The sequence below is a fragment of the Peromyscus californicus genome, unplaced genomic scaffold (genome assembly GCF_007827085.1).
Source record: "Peromyscus californicus insignis strain IS unplaced genomic scaffold, ASM782708v3 Scaffold_23__1_contigs__length_62951481, whole genome shotgun sequence".
Classification (NCBI taxonomy): Eukaryota; Metazoa; Chordata; class Mammalia; order Rodentia; family Cricetidae; genus Peromyscus; species Peromyscus californicus.
This window is the reverse complement of record NW_026294534.1, coordinates 7,934,924-7,952,555: the sequence shown is the minus strand read 5'-3', so window position 1 is coordinate 7,952,555 and position 17,632 is coordinate 7,934,924. Positions and strand designations below refer to the sequence as shown.

General features: G+C 52.3%; 1 protein-coding gene across 11 annotated transcripts in view; it reads right to left on the bottom strand.

The window, feature by feature from the left end:
* The window catches only part of Mcf2l (MCF.2 cell line derived transforming sequence like), a 106,877-nt gene that overhangs the window by 16,653 nt on the left and 72,592 nt on the right, over positions 1-17,632 (bottom strand). For all 11 annotated transcript variants that reach the window (XM_052751679.1, XM_052751678.1, XM_052751681.1 and 8 more), the window contains exons 5-16: positions 16,010-16,129; positions 13,012-13,128; positions 12,322-12,471; positions 11,227-11,351; positions 9,619-9,733; positions 6,664-6,783; positions 6,032-6,223; positions 5,411-5,602; positions 4,592-4,751; positions 3,323-3,396; positions 3,007-3,083; positions 998-1,064 (exon numbers count right to left, since the gene is read on the bottom strand). In XM_052751679.1, coding sequence (XP_052607639.1) covers positions 998-1,064; positions 3,007-3,083; positions 3,323-3,396; positions 4,592-4,751; positions 5,411-5,602; positions 6,032-6,223; positions 6,664-6,783; positions 9,619-9,733; positions 11,227-11,351; positions 12,322-12,471; positions 13,012-13,128; positions 16,010-16,129 — 1,509 coding nt within the window. The remainder of the gene's footprint in view (positions 1-997; positions 1,065-3,006; positions 3,084-3,322; positions 3,397-4,591; positions 4,752-5,410; positions 5,603-6,031; positions 6,224-6,663; positions 6,784-9,618; positions 9,734-11,226; positions 11,352-12,321; positions 12,472-13,011; positions 13,129-16,009; positions 16,130-17,632) is intronic.

Below are 17,632 nucleotides of genomic sequence, written 5' to 3'. Positions count from 1 at the left end.
GCCCAGGCTGGCCTAGACCTCATTTTGCAGCCCAGGCTGGCTCTGAACTCAAGGTGATCCTCCTGCCTTAGCTTCTGAGTGCCAGGATTATGGGGTGCACCTCTACATCATACACAGAACTGTGTGCACTGTTTCCTACGATCCCAATCATTGTCACTGAGGTCACGTGGGTCATGTGTTTACTATGTGCATGGGCAGCTCTCTTGTGGCTGATGTATCTGCTCCTGCGCTGGTCCAGCCACTATTCCTGCTGATGGACATTTGGGCCGTTTCTCGTTTGGGCCTCATACAAGTAAACCAATTGCAAACATTTTCATGAACTTTGTTGTGGGCATAAGTCCTCATTTCTAAGCAGCATTAAAAAAAATCGTGTGTGTGTGTGTGTGTGTGTGTGTGTGTGTGTGTGTGTGTGTGTGTATAGAAGACATCTTGAGTGTTAGTCCATGTCTGAGGCAGAGTCTCTTGTTTGGTGTTGTGTATGCCAGACTGGCTGGCCCAGGAACTTCCAGGGTTCTCACGCCATTACCTCCCATCTTGCCACAGGAACACAGGGGTTACAGATGCATCCTGCCATGCCTGGCTTCCCATGGGTCCTAGGGATTTGAACTGAGGTCTTCATGCTTGCATGGAAAGTGCTTTACTCACTGAGCCACCTCTCCAGACTCCTAAGAAGCAATCTCTGTGTGTGTGTGTGTGTGTGTGTGTGTGTGTGTGTGTGTGTGTGTGTGTGCTGATGGTGGTGGAAATGAAACTAAGGACCTCACACACGCTAGGCAAGTGCTCTTTTCACTTTTTATTTTGAGATAGAGCCTTCAAGCTGGCCTTGAACTCGCTCTGTAGCCCAGGTGGGCCTTGAACCTATGATCCTCCTGCCTTGGTCTCCAAGGGTGGCTGGAAATATCAGTCTTTGTCAACAGGCCTAATTGTAGTAAAAATTTTAAAAAACGAAGCTATGGTGTGGCAGCGAGCAAACACCTGGCCCCGTGTCCAGCCTCACCTCTAAGACACAGAGCAGCTCCTCCACGTAGGCCCGTTCCGTGTCCAGGAGCTCATTCATCACGTGTCTGTGGACGGGGACATAGAAGAGCAAAGATGTTAGCGTGGGAGGGTCATCCGGAATCACTGAGTCCCTAGACTTACCTGTGAAGGAAGAAATCATGGCATTGAGGACTTGCCCGGTACGGGAGCTGTGGAAGAATCTGGCTCCCTGGCCTCTTGACAATGGCTTCCTGTTTCCACTGCCTTCTGGGATCAATCTCTCGACCCACCTTCTAGCCTTCTGGGGCCCAGCTGTACAAAACCAATGCCACCTCCACACACACGGGTGACTGAGACGCCTCCTGCTTCCGTCACAAGTCACTGGAGTCTCTCCAAGACCTCTTTACCAACAAGACCCCCCACCCCGCCACCCCAGAGCCTCTGAATAGCTGGGGCTCTTCAGGGGCACTACCAGCTCCTATGTGATAGCTACAAGGTGACCATCTGCAGCCACGCAATGTGCTATCATTCGTCAAGCCCCAGGAGGGGATGAGGGCTAGCTTACAAAGCACCCAGTCATTCATAGCTTTCAGAGATGAGGACCACCTGCCAATGGCCTATAGCCAGTCTGCCCATTTCCTCCCCAAGGCCATAGCCCATGGGCTACTACACGGACACCCAGGCATGGACTAGAAAACAGCCAACAGCCGAGTAACCAGGCTTGGCAGGGGAGCCTGGGTTAGCGGAGCAAAGAGGCCTGGGCCTGCTTCTCAGCCATGAACTGCCCGGGCACAGGGAGGTCACCTCCACCTCGGGGCCCCGTGTGCCGCTCTGCCTGGAAGCTTCTCTACTGTCTGTCCTTTTCTGCCTCTTGCTCGTCATCGTCCATCAGAAGCCAGAAGTGACAGAACTCATGTTCCTCTCAGCTGCTGCTCTAGTTACATAATTCACTCTGTCCTGCATCTCCACAGCGGGACACTGCTGAGTGTGTTGGGGACATCCGAAACAAGTCGCCTGTGTATATACACCTGTTTGCTCACGTGCTCCCAGGAACCACAGCTTCATTCCTACTGTGTTGCTGTGGGATGTTCTGTATGTCAAATGTGTTGCTCTGATTGGTTAATAAATAAAACACTGATTGGCCAGTGGCCAGGCAGGAAGTATAGGCGGGACAAGCAGAGAGGAGAATTCTGGGAAGTGGAAGGCTGAGGCAGGGAGACACTGCCAGCTGCCTCCATGACAAGCGGCATGTAAAGTACCAGTAAGCCACGAGCTATGTGGCAACTTATAGACTAATAGACATGGGTTAATTTAAGATAGAAGAACTAGATAATAAGAAGCCTGCCATGGCCATACAATTTGTAAGAAATATAAGTCTCTGTGTGTTTACTTGGTTGGGTCTGAGCAGCTACAGGACTGGTGGGTGAGAGAGATTTGTCCTGACCGTGGGTCAGGCAGGACTGGAAAACTCTAGCCACACTGTGTTTAGAGCAAATTCAAAGAACAAGGACAGTGTAGGGGTGATGTTTCCTTCCGTCTCCGATGTCATGACCCCAGCTCCTGGCTGACACCTCCCCCCTTCTCTGGGTATTCTGCCTTCTTTGCAGTTTCAGCCTCTTGTGTTCACATTGTCTGGCCTGGATGCTGCCCAGAGACTTCGTGAGGGAAGGGACTCAGCTGAGGGTAGTGGACAGGCAGGTCTCAGTGGGGGCATTCCGAGTGCACATCTTGAGTATGTCACGGCATTTCACCCACTCCTCTGCAGGAGCCTTTGTGAGTAGGTATGAGTCCCCATATAGCAGAAGGTAGGCCATACAGGAAAGGTGACAGGTGGCCCCAGGAAGGGCTCAGATGACCACCAGCCCAGCCCAGACAAATGGGTGTGTGTGTACGTCCCATAGTCTACGTTTGTTTTCAGTTGGCATACACATGGTGCCGGCTTCCTTCCTTCCTGCCCTGTACGCCCAGGTAAAAGTGCTGCTTGCCATCTTTGTGTCTCTTAACACCCAGACACTCGAGGTCACTCACCTGCGCAGGATGGCCAGGCTCTCTTCCTCCTCCCCCGTGGAGCTGGTGCGGCCCTGCCGGGTCTCGCTCATTTCACTCTGAGGAGAGAGCGGCATGCTGAGTTTTGAGAATGAAAAGTGGTGCCTCCGATGCTGACTGCCCAGCCTCATTTCCCATCTGGAATAGAGTCTGAGGAGGGCAAGTAGCTGCCCCGGAGGCCAGGAGACCCAGAGAGACAGACCAGGTGGACAACAGCAAATGGAGGATGCTGAGATAATTTGCTAAGGCTCTGAGCAACAGACAGACACATGAAGGGCCATCGTGGCGTGAGCCTCACCTTGGCTCTCCTGTAGGGCCCTCTGCGGAGTGCACTGCCCTCAGAGCTGGAGTTATCAGAGCTTCGCCAGGAGCCTAGTTTAGAAAGAGACAGAGAAGGGCATTAGCTCTGCTGAGAAGTGTGCCCAGAGGGAAAAAGGAAGGGAAAAAGGATTATAGCAGTAAAGACAGAAGAAAGGGGTGATCGGCGGGCGAGGGATGGAGAGCTACCTGAAGGAGCCTCTGACTGGGGCCTCCACAGCCCCTAGGATGGGAACTGCTCTAGCTGACAGGGAAACAGTGGGAGGGAACTCATGCTGGCACCCCGGAAACCTTGGAATTCCTAGCTAGGGGCATCTCTCTGCAGGTCAGGTCAGAAAGCAGCCCTTCTCCTCCTCCTCCTCCTCCTCCTCCTCCTCCTCCTCCTCTGCCTCCTCCTCCTCCTCCTCCTCCGAGGCTGGTGGTGGAATGTTTCCCCAGGACATTTGTGGCTGCTGTTGGCCAACACAGAGGCACCCAAGCCCATTCATCTCTGGGTTCTTGTCCCAGAGCGGAAGGGAGAATGCTCTCCTGATGTAGGGAGGAGGAAGTTGCTAAGCAAAGGTGAAGGTTAGCAGGCCAAGGTACCCTTGTCGCTCATGGGGTCTGGGGCATGGTTCCATAGTCAGTGACCGGCCTGGAGGGCTTGTGAAGAGGTCAGAGCTTGTGAAGAGGTCAGTGGCAAGGTTCTGGCAACAGCACAGAGAATGGATGGAACAGAGAGACACTGGCTCAGAGGAAATGACGGAGGACCTTTCCTAAAGGGTCAGTGTCTCCAGTTCTGAAGGCCATCAGAACTCAGCTGAGAGGACCCAACTCTGCTGTGGCCAAAGCATAGAAGCAGCCATAGTTGATGAGATATGGCAGAGCATGGCTGGGTCCTGGTAAAACTTCATTAATCAAAATGGGTGGCAGGGGACTGGAGAGATGGCTCAGAGGTTAAGAGCACTGGCTGCTCTTCCAGAGGTCCTGAGTTCAATTCCCAGCAACTACATGGTGGCTCACAACCATCTGTAATGAGATCTGACGCCCTCTTCTGGCCTGCAGGTATACATGCAAAACAGAGCATTATATATACAATAAATAAATAAATCTTTAAAAAAAATGGGTGGCAGATCAGAATAAGCCCTGGCCTGCCGACTGCTGACCACGGACTAGGGCAGGAAGGACAGAGAGGACAGAAGCATGACAACAGGACTTGGTACATTCGGCTTCCTCGGATGACTGCCTGGGAGGAAGGTGCCACACGTACCTGGTGACGGGGAGGGGGACTTGGTGAGCGCCTCCGGCCGGGGAGCCACAGGCTGCACAGGCCGCGTCTGCTTGGCTGCCAGTTTCTTCAGGCTGGCCTGCCTGCGGTGGAACATCTCCTCAGTGCTCTCTTGCTTCTGAAAGACTTTTTGCACGTGTTCCTGAAACGACACAGCTACTGAGACACCCTGCAAGTGTCAGTGCGGGCCCTAAAAACCACCACCATCCACAGAGAGTGTGTCTGTGTGTGCAGCTCCCCCTGCTTCCGGTGAGTGAGAAGTGTCCGTGAACAGTGCACCGCACTGAACCAGCTCTGGTCAGACAGTGAGAGCTGGGGGAGATTCCACGGCAGGATGGGCAGCCGTCTCCAGAGCTCTGAGAGGACGGCTCTGGAAAGGGGGTCAGTTTCTTCCCATTGCCTCAGAAGGAGAGTTCAGGCAGCCCATCTTTGGTATAATAGCAGAGGTACTATGGCAAGGTCAGGGTTCCAGTGAGTGCCACAGCACGGACCACACCTATCTCAGGTGATGCTGGGGGAGATGGTGGCATGGTTAGAGTAACTTCTGCAATGGAAGCTGGGCTGAACTTGATGCTCCTCATCCCTGCACGTCTACCGAGCCACCCCCATCTCTCTTACTCAAAGGGTTCTTTGAGGGTTGGGGATATAGCTCACTGAAAGGGAGCTTGCCTAGCATGTGTGAGGCCAAGTTCGATCCTCAGCATCTCAAAAGACATATTCTTTGAAATATCCTATGAAGTGGGTCCCCAGTTCCCAGGCCCCAGGCCCCAGGCCCCGGATGGGAACCCCCGTTGGCATTACCAGAAGGTCCTGGTTGAGGATGCATTCGTATTCTTTGTAAATCTTATTGAGCTCCTGAATCTTATTTTCTGCACCAGTCTCCAAAAACTTCTCGATTTCCTGGAGGGCGGCCTCCGCACCATCCTGGGACTGGCACTTGTCCACAGGCTGTGAGGCCAGCAAGAAGATCCCCTCATCACACCACTTCATGGACTGGAAACAGAGGAGGGTTGTCAGCATCAGGACCTGCGGCACTACCCTTCCCCTTGTGAGGCTGCCTGCTGCAGCTGGGCACTCCCCACTCCTGATGAGGCACTCTCAGGCTAGGAGGCTCCCCGCCACCAAGACAAAGGGTCCCTGGGGACGAGACACTGCAAAGCTGACTGGGCTTGAGGGGCTGAACTCAACGTAGGAGAGGGGGTCAGAATAAAGCAGGACTAAAAGGGAACCTAAGTTGCGCTCCCTCCTAAGAAATCATTGCTGGAACGAGTGAGCGCATCAGGACCAATGCTCTGAGTGACAGGACAGAGGATGCAAAGGGGGAGGGTGCTCTGGCTGTCCTGTTAGTGACTCTGATCGGCTCAGCACCCCCCTTGCTGGTAAGGCCAACAGCTGGTGGTTAAGTCCAGCCGGGTTGCCTACCATCTCCAGGAGGCTATGCAGCTCCAGGGACTTGCTGAGAAGGCCCCTCCTCCTGGTGATCTCAGTGGTGAAGTGGTCACAGAGGTGCTGGAGCTCCTCACACTTGGGGTGGATGGAGTCTACGGCGTAGTGCTTGTTCTCAATCAGCTGCTGACCCTCCAGGGACAAGGCTCGGGCCCTGTCCACAGCCACCTGCAGAGAGCATCAGGGTATCAGTTTAGTCCTGTGTGGAGAGACAGACGGGGGACATAGTCCTATATGGGTGTCTGTACTGGGGGTGGGCGATGGATGTGGAGTTTGTGGACTGCTGTGGCTGACTGAGGCCACTGAATCCTCGAGCCATTCCGAGGCCCAATTCCTGAAGGTCAGGACGGTATTGGGCTGGCTTGGCCTAGAGGAAGGACAGGTTTTAAAGGCAGGGAACAGTGAGAGATCAGGACGAAGGGGCTGTGGAGGACAGGGTGTGCACCTGAGACAGAGGAGGGTAGCTTGGGCTCTCTGCACACTGCCCGTGTCACCCCCGAGGTGCCACAGGAGCTTAAGCCCACGGGGGAGACTCAGGTCCTGTGCCCTCTGCCTAGCTAAGGTGGTGTTGTGACCACCATCCCTTTCCACCCACGCCCGACTCTCACGCTGGACTTCTCCTCAAAGCTGGTCAAGTCCTTCAGGAGGTGCTGCACGTGTGCCAGGCTGTTGCCAACGTCAGTGAAGGCGGCTATCTTCTGAGACATGGAATCCAAGGTGGTTTTGACCTGCAGAAGAGGAAGACAGGCTTGGAGCACCTGGGCCTCATTCAGGAGCCCATGCCTGGAGGGGCGGGGGGTCGGGACCCCAACAGCAGCGAGCTGATGGGAGCCATCAGGGCCCAGCCAAGCCACCCAGGCCTGCAGAGCCTCTGGGGGTGCTGGCCCTTCCTAGGGCCTCACCCTCTGAACACCTGGAAACCAAACAACCCAAAGTACTTCTAAATGACCCCAGGCCAAAGAAGAGACTTCAGAGGAAAATCTCCAGACACTGCATTGGATGAAAATGGAAATGCAGCATGTCAACACTGCGGGTCACATAAAAAAGATGGTGATAGGGAAACTGGTAACATTCCTAACAAATACGCATGTTATCAATCAGCTGGGTATGGTGGATCACACCTGTGATGCCTGGACTTAGGAGGCTGAGGCAGGAGGATAGCTGTGGGTTTGAGGCCACCTGGGCTACATACTGAGTTCCAGGACAGTCAAAACTATATACAAAGTGAGACTTTATCTAAAAAACCCCAAATAAGGCCGGGCGGTGGTGGCGCACGCCTTTAATCCCAGCACTCGGGAGGCAGAGCCAGGCGGATCTCTGTGAGTTCGAGGCCAGCCTGGGCTATCCAGGACAGGCGCAAAGCTACACAGAGAAACCCTGTCTCGAAAAACCAAAAAAAAAAAAAAAAAAAGAAAAAAAACCCCAAATAAATAAACAAACAAACAAATAAATAAATAGATACATGTATTATTAAAGAATAATCTTCAGTAGCTAATGTAGTCTCCTACCCCAAGGGCCTACAAGAAGACTGAAATAAACTCAGAGCCATCCATAGAAATAAATGATAAAGATATGATTAGAAATCAATTAAACTGAAAACAAAAAAACATAAATTGTTGTTTCTTTGAAAAGATGAACCGCTGCTCCTCACGTGGTACACTGTGACGTATCACAGTCAGTACCCTGCATTGTGAAAAGATGCAAACCGTCACTGTCAGGGAGGAAGCAGGGGCCATCACTCCAGGCTCCCACAGACAGGAAGAAGCAGAAGCCACTCTGGACCCGAATCTCACTTAACATGACACAGAGAAAGGGGACCACCTCCTGACAGCGCCCCATCCCATCTGTTCAGCGTGAAACAGCAGGCACTCTCCACAGCTGAAGAACTTCTAGGATGCTCATTCACTATTTAACCATCCCCCTGCGCGCACACACACACACACACACACACACACACACACACACACACACACACACGTACATATACTACATGCACACATGCAAAAAAGTGCAGCTTTGACGTAAGGAAAGACGCACCCACCACACACCCGACAGAACACTGGCACCGAGAACGATAAAGAACCCTTTAAACTCGGTAATAAAAACACAAAGGCAGATCATGCAGCTGGAAAATGGGCTCTGGATGCCGGAGGCAAGTAAGTACCCCAGGCAATGGTGATATCCAGTGCTGTCAACAGAGTGAGACCACAGTGCACCCACCCACCTAAGTGTGCAGAGCATAGCAAGGTAATCTTGAGCATGTGTGGGGATGTAGAAGAGCTGGGTTGGCCACACTGCCATGGGAGTGCCAAGTGTCCCAGGGAACAGTCTGGCAGTTGCTTTTTCTCTTTCTTTTACATGTGTCTATCTATGCGGTGTGTGTGTGTGTGTGTGTGTGTGTGTGTGTGTGTGTGTGTGTGTGTGTACAGATAGAACATGAGTATGAACGGGTGCTTGTGTACATGTGGAAGCTCAAAGTTGACAATGGACGTCCCCCTCAATCTCCACTTCATGTGATTCTGGGGATCTGAACTCCCATGGTTGCATGACAAGATTTTTAATCTACTGAGCCATCTCCTAGCTCCAGGCTAGAGCTTTCTAATATTCAAACAGATGGTCCCTATCACGCATTTCAGAGAACTAGAATTTATGTCCACACAAATGCATGCACACGTGCAAATGTCTACAACGGTTTCATCTGTGACAGGAAAACCCAAAACAATGATGTCCTTCAACAGCACCATGGCAGGCTGCTCAGACGTAAGAAGAGGGGGCTGTAGGCATTGGCCACCACCTGAATAGGGACCTCTAGAGAGCCCCTGAAGGACACCTGCTGTGCTATAGTGTCCTGACTACAGTGTTCTTGAGTTGGCCAATATGGCAACAGAGAAGATATTAATTGTCCCCAGGGACTGGGGACATGGGGAGGGGGTTGGGAACCTGCAAAGGACATCTCAAGGGTTCTGGTTGGTGTCCTTCACCTACAACTTCAACGTCAGTCTGGGCTATTGAGTTATGTCTTGTTACCACTCAGGGAACTGGTAAAGGGCATCGGGATCTCTCTGGATCACTCTGTATGACTACAAATGAATCTAGAATAAACCTCTGAATAAAAAGTTTGATTTAAAATGCTATCTGGGGGCTGAGGAAGTGGCTCAGTGGGAAAGAGCACTCAGAGTAGGTGACCTGAATTCAAATCCCACAGCACCCACATAAAAAGTTGGGCATGGCTGTGTGTGCCTGAAATCCTGAGAGCTCTCAGGCCAGATGGTCTAGATTAAATAGCAAGCTTCCAGTCCAGTGAGAGACCCTGTCTTTGAGCAGCGAGGTAAAGTAATAGAGTAGGACACCCAACTTCCTGTTTTAACCTACACCTGCACACATATGGATTTATGTACCTACACACTCACATGCTTACACACCTCCCACACATAAATACCTTGTAAGTGCCACCTGCTTCAAGCCTTCCTCAGTTTCCATGTAAGTTAGGCCTACAGCAGACAGACCCACACCCCTCACTTCCTGAAAGGCAGCATCCCACGCCTCGAGGCCTAGCCACTCACCTCCCGGAAGCCTTGCTCAAAATGCCGCAGCTGCAGGCACTGTTCCAGCTTCTGCTGATGCTTTGCCCAGAACTCGTCAAAGGCGGCTTCGGTTTCATTCAGCTGGGCCAGGAGCCTGAGAAGGAGGAAGGGGCCGCGGGGGTGAGGAAGACTGTGCCTCCCAGGGTGCACAGCAGTCTCCCTAACGTGCTTTCCTGTGATTCCTTGGCCTCATCACTGACTCCTAGGGTTCTCAGAATTCTGAGAGACACGAGAGAGATGCACACAGACAAGACTGTGGGCTCCCCAACCTGTGCCACATTGACACAACAGACAGAACTCAGTTTGCTAATGTGTGTGTGTGCATGTGCGTGTGCGTGCGTGCGTGCGTGCGTGTGTGTGTGTGTGTGTGTGTGTGTGTGTGTGTGTGTGTATGCATGTGTTGACACCACATATCTTCTTCAGTGGCTTTCTGTTTTGTTATTTAAGGCAGGGTCTCTCACTGAACCTAGAGCTTGCCAATTCTAGCAGAATGGCTGGTCAGTGAGCTCCAGGAATCTGCCTGTCTCCACCTCCACAGTACGGGGCTTACAAATATGAGCCATTACACCCAGGCTATTTTCCTGGGGATCCTAATCCAGGTTCTCATACGTGCATGGCAAGCATGATCAACTGTACCATCTCCCTAGTCCCACATTGGTTAGTTTATGAAAGGCCACTGGGTTTACTGTTGACAGCCCTGGGCAGGGTGGACAGCAGTCTGCTGCTGAGGTCTAGAGCTGGTGTTTGTGACCTCACTCTCAGCCGTGGGGCGACTTCTTGCTAAGGGACTCTAAATAGAACCAACCAGCACCACCCTATTCTGTCCCTTTTCCTAGTCTTGGAGGAGCTGACAAATTCCCCAGTGTGAATCTGCCTGGATCTGCTAGTGAGCCTTGGTCTCCTACTGTGTGCCTTTCCCATGTTCCCAATATAACATGCCTGTTCTACATTCAGCCACGGTCCATGTGGGAGAGACCCATGTGAAAGCCAAGAGCCTGGCTGCCTACTGTTGGGTTTCTGGGCAAATTCTATCCATACAGGTGCTCTGAGCCTGTCCTGTAGGTGGGAATGGCACCCATCTCGCCTGCAGCATGGAGAAGGCAGAATGCCAGGAGACATGTGGGGCTCTAGATGAGCCAAAGCATTGGGGGCACTAATGGACATTGACTGATGACACTCTGACCTTGTGCTCTGTTATAAACATGGAGAAATATAGACAGTGAGAAACACAGACAGTACCCTTTACTGTGAGAGTAAAACGCATGCTCTAAAACAAGGCTGGACCACAGACACTCTGAGCTGCTCTCCTACCTACAACGACTCACTGGGGATGTAGGAGCCACGTGAGTATAAGGGGTTATGTTACTACTGCTTGCCCAACATTTTCCTGTCTGTGAGACTGACTGTTCTTGACTCCCACCCCCTTGTCATGGGTGCTGGGGTCCACTCCAAGCCCCGAGAGGGAGAAGGGCGAGCTGCTGGGATCTGTTACGGTTGCCTTAGTTATTAGCCTTGTGTTTTCACAATGGCTGCGTATCTGCAGAGGTCAGGCCAGAGCAAGGTAGGGCAGGAGGGTGTGGGCCTCACCTCTGCACGGTGGCCTGATTGTCCAGCTGGTCTTGGTTCACGCTGTGGGAAGTGCCCTCAGCCAGTGGCTCCCTGAGGCTCTCGAGGATGCCATTCCCCTCCTTCAGCGCCAGCTGAAGATCCTCCTGCAGAGAGAGTGCACACAGAGCTTGGATTGCAGCCAGCTGCCTGGGCTCAGGTCTCAACACTGAGTACGTGGGGACAGCCTGGGATGGGGCACTATGCCCTGTGGGTGCCAACTGTACTTCTGTATGATCACACAGTGCACTTGAAACTGTCAAATGTATATGTGTATTGTATACATATGTGAGATTCTCAAAGAATTAAATTTACACACACACACACACACACACACACACACACACACACACACACACACAAACTGGCAAGGAAGGTGCCACACTCCTGCTTGCTGCGGCAAAGCTAGGGTTACAGGTCACTCAGGGCATGGAGATAAGGTCAAAAAGTAACTGGAAACCAGACTTTTTAACCATCCCTCTCCTGCAGCTGGCCATGCTGTGCAGGCAGAAGGCCATCTCTAAGGAGTGGGTGGCGTGCCTGGCAGAGATGGAGCACCATCCTAGGACACACAGTGGTTTACAGCCACACAGACCCCGCTGTCTCAAAGCCATCAGGAACACAGATGTCTACAGCAAGTGACGCAGAGTGTCTCTGTTCTAGAAGGCCATGCAAACTGGTGGCACAATGGTACTTATGCAGCCAATTCAACCATGACTTCTTCAGTCACTGGGGAGAGGAGCCAGGGTAGAGGTCCTGCCTGGTTACCCTGGAGCTGCCGCATCCCCGCCACACCCCAGTGCACAGTCACCAGGAACTGCTCTGGTCTTGGCTTTGCACAGACTCTGAAGTCCTTCGGGGTTTCTGGGCTGAGGGTTGCCGCCCACAGATGCACATGTGTTTTAACAGGACTCACTTAGGGGGCTTTGAAAAAGGGTATGGTCAGTCTTCTCAGTGTCTCAAAAGTCTCGTTGACTTGCTGACTTCTGGCCCTCCTTCTGTGGTGACTCACCTGACATCTCGCATCAGGTATCACATTTCGCGGCCCCGAACCCCGGCCCCCTGATCTGCACTCACCTTCGCTTTTGCCTTCTTCTCCGTGTGAACGCTGAGCACCAGGCTGGTTGACTGGACATCGTTGGGCAGTTCTGTTTCAGCCAGCTCGGTCCCAAAGGTCTGCAGCATCTGGGCCGTCTGCTTCACCATCAGGGCAAAGCTTTCAATTGCCTTGGGAGAAGGGAGAGCCCGGTCACAGAATCCTGCACACGGCCCGTGGCGTGCAGCTCTGAAAGCTGACACCATGACTGTTGTTAAAGAGGAGAGGGTGGCCCCCAAGCCCTGTGGACACAAGTGTGCCAGCAAATACCTTCCCATGAGTGTCTCAACCTCATGCTTCTTCTTCTTCAGAGACATACCAGGAAGGGTCTGCAAATGTCCCTGCCACCCAGGGTCATTCTCAGCTCAGGGTCTCTGCCTCCACCTCCTTGTTAGGAGACTCGTGAGTGTCGAAAACCACCACGACATAGGACTTGATAATTGTTTGTTTTTTTTTTTTTTTCTCTCCAAGCCCAGAAAGCCACGCCTGGCTTATTACTCATGCTATTTCTTTACAATGACTAAGGTCTACTGAGACCATCTCCTCATTCTTGGGGAAGAAACTTCAGTGAGCATGTGTTTTAAAAGACGGTGTTGTCATGTAAAAAGAATTCTGCTGGGTTAACTATGAACTAGTGAGAACACAGCTCCGCAGCGCCCAGGCCCACTCACTGTGCGGTGGCACAGCCACCTGGAGTGGCAGTAGTCCAGGGTCCCCCCGAGGTCCTCGGTCAGCTGGGATTTATCAATGTAGCCGTGTAGCTCTGGCACTGAGCTCAGCATCATGACCTGGGAGAGAGAGGGGATTAGCACCAGGCAGCTTGGCCTGGACTCCAAGTTGACTTGGGACTTGAAGGGGTCCAGCTCCGCCCTCTGGTTGGTGGGCCTAGCCAAGCCTCTTATTCACACTGTTGACTTGGCTTCCTCGTCTACACGATGGGAATATTATGATGAATCTCACTGGGAGATGGTGAGGACCCCGTGAGGCCAGGGGACAGGAACAAACCCTGCATAGGGTACCTGGCCTGCCACAGATACTCGATGGGTGTCAGTACCTTCTCTGGCAGGGGGAAGACAGGAAATAAGATGAGGAAATAGAGCTCTGCTTCCTAAGAAGCCAGTTTCTGCTTGCTCCTGCTGAGAACACCACAAACTCCCTTTTAGGCACTGGTGAGGATCATTTTAGCCGGTCCTATCTCATCAGACTGACTGACAATTCCGAAGAGGTTCTACTTTGTGTGGTCACAGGGGCCAGGCAACCTTTTCATACATGGCTTGACTTCATCTTTCTCTGGTCATTTTCAAGGCTATTCTGCCCTTGAGTTTTAGGTAAAAATATAGACTTTGCTTTGTAAGCGGCCAGACAGATACTCAGAGCGAACGACAGAGGCTCAGCTCAGATGTTATTTGATACCACGGTATACATTATTCAACACTGAGTCAGTTTAAAGTGGGGCTCATCTGGAGATAACCCAGGTGGTTACAATAGAGAAAATGCTCCTGGCGACTGCCGGGCAGAAGTCAGGGTTGCTGGGAACCCTACCACACGTGGGCTGGCCACCAGCAAGGAACTAGTCACCCTGCCGAGAAGCGGTATGGATGCTAAGTCCTGAACGAGGCATGACTGGCAGACAAAAAGGCGTCAGATTCTCAGTTTGAGCTAGAAAACAGAGTTCTCACAGAGCTATTCCATTTTCTCTTGGTTCTTCTAATAAATTTTTCCACAAGCTGCCAAAGAACCTTGGCTCATGGCCAGTAAGCCAAAGATGGATTGGGTCATCCAAGGAAGCATGCTGCCTCCTTCCTTAACCTTAATACTGGTGTGTGTGTGTGTGTGTGTGTGTGTGTGTGTGTGTGTGTGTGTGTGTGTGTGTGCATTCATGTGTGTGTTACACATTTTCCAACACAATAGAGAAGGCTAGGAGCCCAGGGATGCTCCGAGAGACCTCTCTTGCCTGAGGTCAGTACTGTGGAGAGTACTAAAGCCAAGTCCTTTGGTAATTCTGGAATTTATCTAAGATTGGTCTGAGCTTGCAGGTGCCATGGCAGCTTCTGTAAACCTGTTTTTGACACCTCTTAACATAATACTACAGAAGAGTTTACAAAAGAGACCATACACTATTATAGATGACCTCAACCTTATTTCCCATGATGCTCAGAGGCAAGAGAAGCTGTTGTTCGTGTGGCTCACTTGCTGGAGCGTGTTGATGTCATCTGATCATAAGAGGGAAGGGACACACTGTTACTACAAGTATCCATGTATTTGGAGGCAAGAGCCATGGACACAACTCCCACATCTAGTTTCGGATTGGGACTTGAACCTCCAGCTGGGTGATCTACTGCCCTGGGTGGTTGTGCCCTTAACTAGGTCTAATGAGTTGTCCAGGAAGAGATGCCACAAGATATGGGGTGCGGTATCTTCCCACAGACCTAGGGGCCGGTTATTTTCAGATCTACCAAGGCATGACTCTCAGACAGTCACCGTCACCTCTTGAGGTCTTGGACCATGTTGAACATCCTTCCCTGCCTTTACTCTGGTTCTTGAGGAAGGCTGTTATGGAGGTGGGACAGGGTGGGGTAGGAACCCAGGCTCCACTGTTCCTGTTTCTCAGAGAACGGCTCTAGCCTGTTGGAGCAGAGGACAGGGAGCAGTCGTGGGGGATGGGCAGAGGCTTTAGACAGCTGGGAAAGAGGGTATATGCCACCTAAAGACTGAGTCACAGCCGGGCGGTGGTGGCGCACGCCTTTAATCCCAGCACTCGGGAGGCAGAGGCAGGCGGATCTCTGTGAGTTCGAGGCCAGCCTGGTCCAGGAAAGGCGCAAAGCTACACAGAGAAACCCTGTCTCGAAAAACCAAAAAAAAAAAAAAAAAAAAAAAAAAAAAACCCAAAAGACTGAGACACAGCAGACAGCATCGTGGATAGCAACCGGCCCAGATTCTTCCGTTTCCAAAAGCAAGAGTGTCACTGCAGGCGAGTCCCACAGCCTGGCAATGGCCCCTGTGTTCCTGTTCTCTTTATGAAAAAGGCATGAACCCACAGGGCTACTCTGGCAGCTCCTGGGTGCCACACAGGTCGTGGCCAGGCTTCACTGGCTGTGGAGTATGTGTGTGCTTTCAGGAGCTTTAGAGCCTTGGCTTTTTAGGGGAAGCAGAGCAGCATTAGGGCTTTTCTCGGGGGACGATGGGAAAGGGTTGACCCATGCTGGCTGGAGATGTGGCGATAAGGTAGGGACTACCTGCTGGATTGTTCCTGGCTAGGGTCCAGCACATGTGTGGCTGGCAGCCGAAGCTCTGTCCATGGACTCAGAAGATGCCCATGTCCTCTTTACTAGCCCTCCTTTCCCCAGAGACATCTGGGGTGTGCCCCTCACTGTGAGCTAGCATAGGACTATCCGGTAACTTACAGTATTCTGAGGGAGCTATCCCATGGGACCCGCCTGAGGCCGGGGCCTCGCATTTATGGACCACTGGTTGGGGCAGGGCAGGGCTCAAGGGAAGAAGAAATCACAGCGCTTCTGCCACCAGAACACAGGGGAAGTGTAACTTCCGACCAGATCTCGTGGGGTTTTACTTATGGCCACGGAATGGAGGTCACTCCGTGAGAGTTTACCACGCGCCAGGAGCGCACTTAAGCTGGGTTCTGCTGACACAGCACGAGGGCGAACTCACGGGTACTTTCATCTTAAAGTCATCTCGGTTGAACTTGAAGGCGATGTCGGAGAGGGTCCTCTGGAAAAAGCCCGTGGGCCGGAGAACAAGGACGAGCTGCAGGTTTGCTGGGAAAGACGCCTGCAGAACATAGAAAGAAGGGCGTTTGCCGTGAGCGGCCCAGGCCGTGGAACGGACCTGCCGCCGCCGCCGCAGCTGATGGTGGGCGTCTGCAGGGACGCTGCTTAGAAAGAAAAAGCCGGAAGCATGTCATTGCTGTCAGGGGTTAAACGAGGACCTTCTCCCCCCAGTGTGGAGTTCTAAATCCCAGTACTCAGAGTAGACTCCTTTGGAGCATGGGTCTTCCCACAGGAAAGGCACCTGGATCTCAGACTAGTCTAGAGAATAAGTTTCTGTTGTTCAAGCCACTCCATCTACGGCACCTCATCATGCCAGCCACAGGGCACTGATGGACTTGTTAAAGAAAAAAAGAAGCAAGAAGGCATATTCGTGGAGCACCTGAACCCAAGATCAATATAAACTCGCCCGGCACGCGCAGGCAAATGCCTACCCTTGAATAGTTAGTTCCCTGTGTTTGGTTACTCCTTGGCCTAGTGCAAGGTGGTTGATCGTGGATAAGTTACAGCAAATGGGACGTGAAGCCGATGCCTGCCTCATTCCACTGGGTGAGGAGGGAGTAGTCACAGCTCATGTGGTACTAGACGCTCATGTTTGCCACCCCCAGCTGACCTCCCACCCAGCACAGTGTGCATCAGTGTCCATCGCTTGTGGCTGGCCTCCCATTCAGGAAAATGGACATGGGTCTTCCCCTGGAAGAAAATGTTCTTCTGTTGAACCCTGTGTCCTTAGTCCTCACGGGGCCTCCAACATGGTGATGTTCAGGTCACCTGTGACGTCACACTTTTCAGTCACAGGCACGCTGAGAAACGGGGGCCTGGTCAGAGCTCTTCCTGAGTGGATATGGAAGCAGGGTGCTAGGAATCTCTGAGGGCCCTTCTGTAGACAGTGCCCTCCAATTCATACCCTTCCCCTGGTGTCATGGCTTCCCTCTGCCCTCCATGGCAAGGAGGCTGGGACATGCCTCTGTCCATGACCTTCCTATACCGTGCAGGCACGCACCAGCTGCTCCCTCAGGAGAGAGTTATGAATGCGCAATGCCAGTGATCAGGCTTCGTCTCTGGTGCCCTGGGAGAGGGTGAGCGCCCAGACCAAGGACAGAATGCAGCCCTGCAAAGGCAGAAGCTGAGGGCAGATTCTGGGCTACTGAACACAAGGACCTCCAGACTTGTCCTCTGGGTGAAATCGGACACCACTATTTAAGGCGACACTGTCAGGGCCGGCAGCTTTCCTCGAGGTGACAATGAGTCACATTTTTCTAAACTTCATTTAGCTTTGTCACCCAGACCCACACCTCCCAGAAGACTGACTCCGGAGGGCAGGCTAATGATCGGACCCTAAAAGATAGACAACACCTGTGCATTCCTGATAGGTACAGGGCTCCTGGGGTGAGGGGCCCTGCCACTGGCCGGAGGTGACCTCCAGGCTCACAAGCAGCTACTTTCTCTTCCTTAAGCTGCTTTAGTTTCTGTTAAGCTATTGACTTTACATATTAAATAGCTGTAT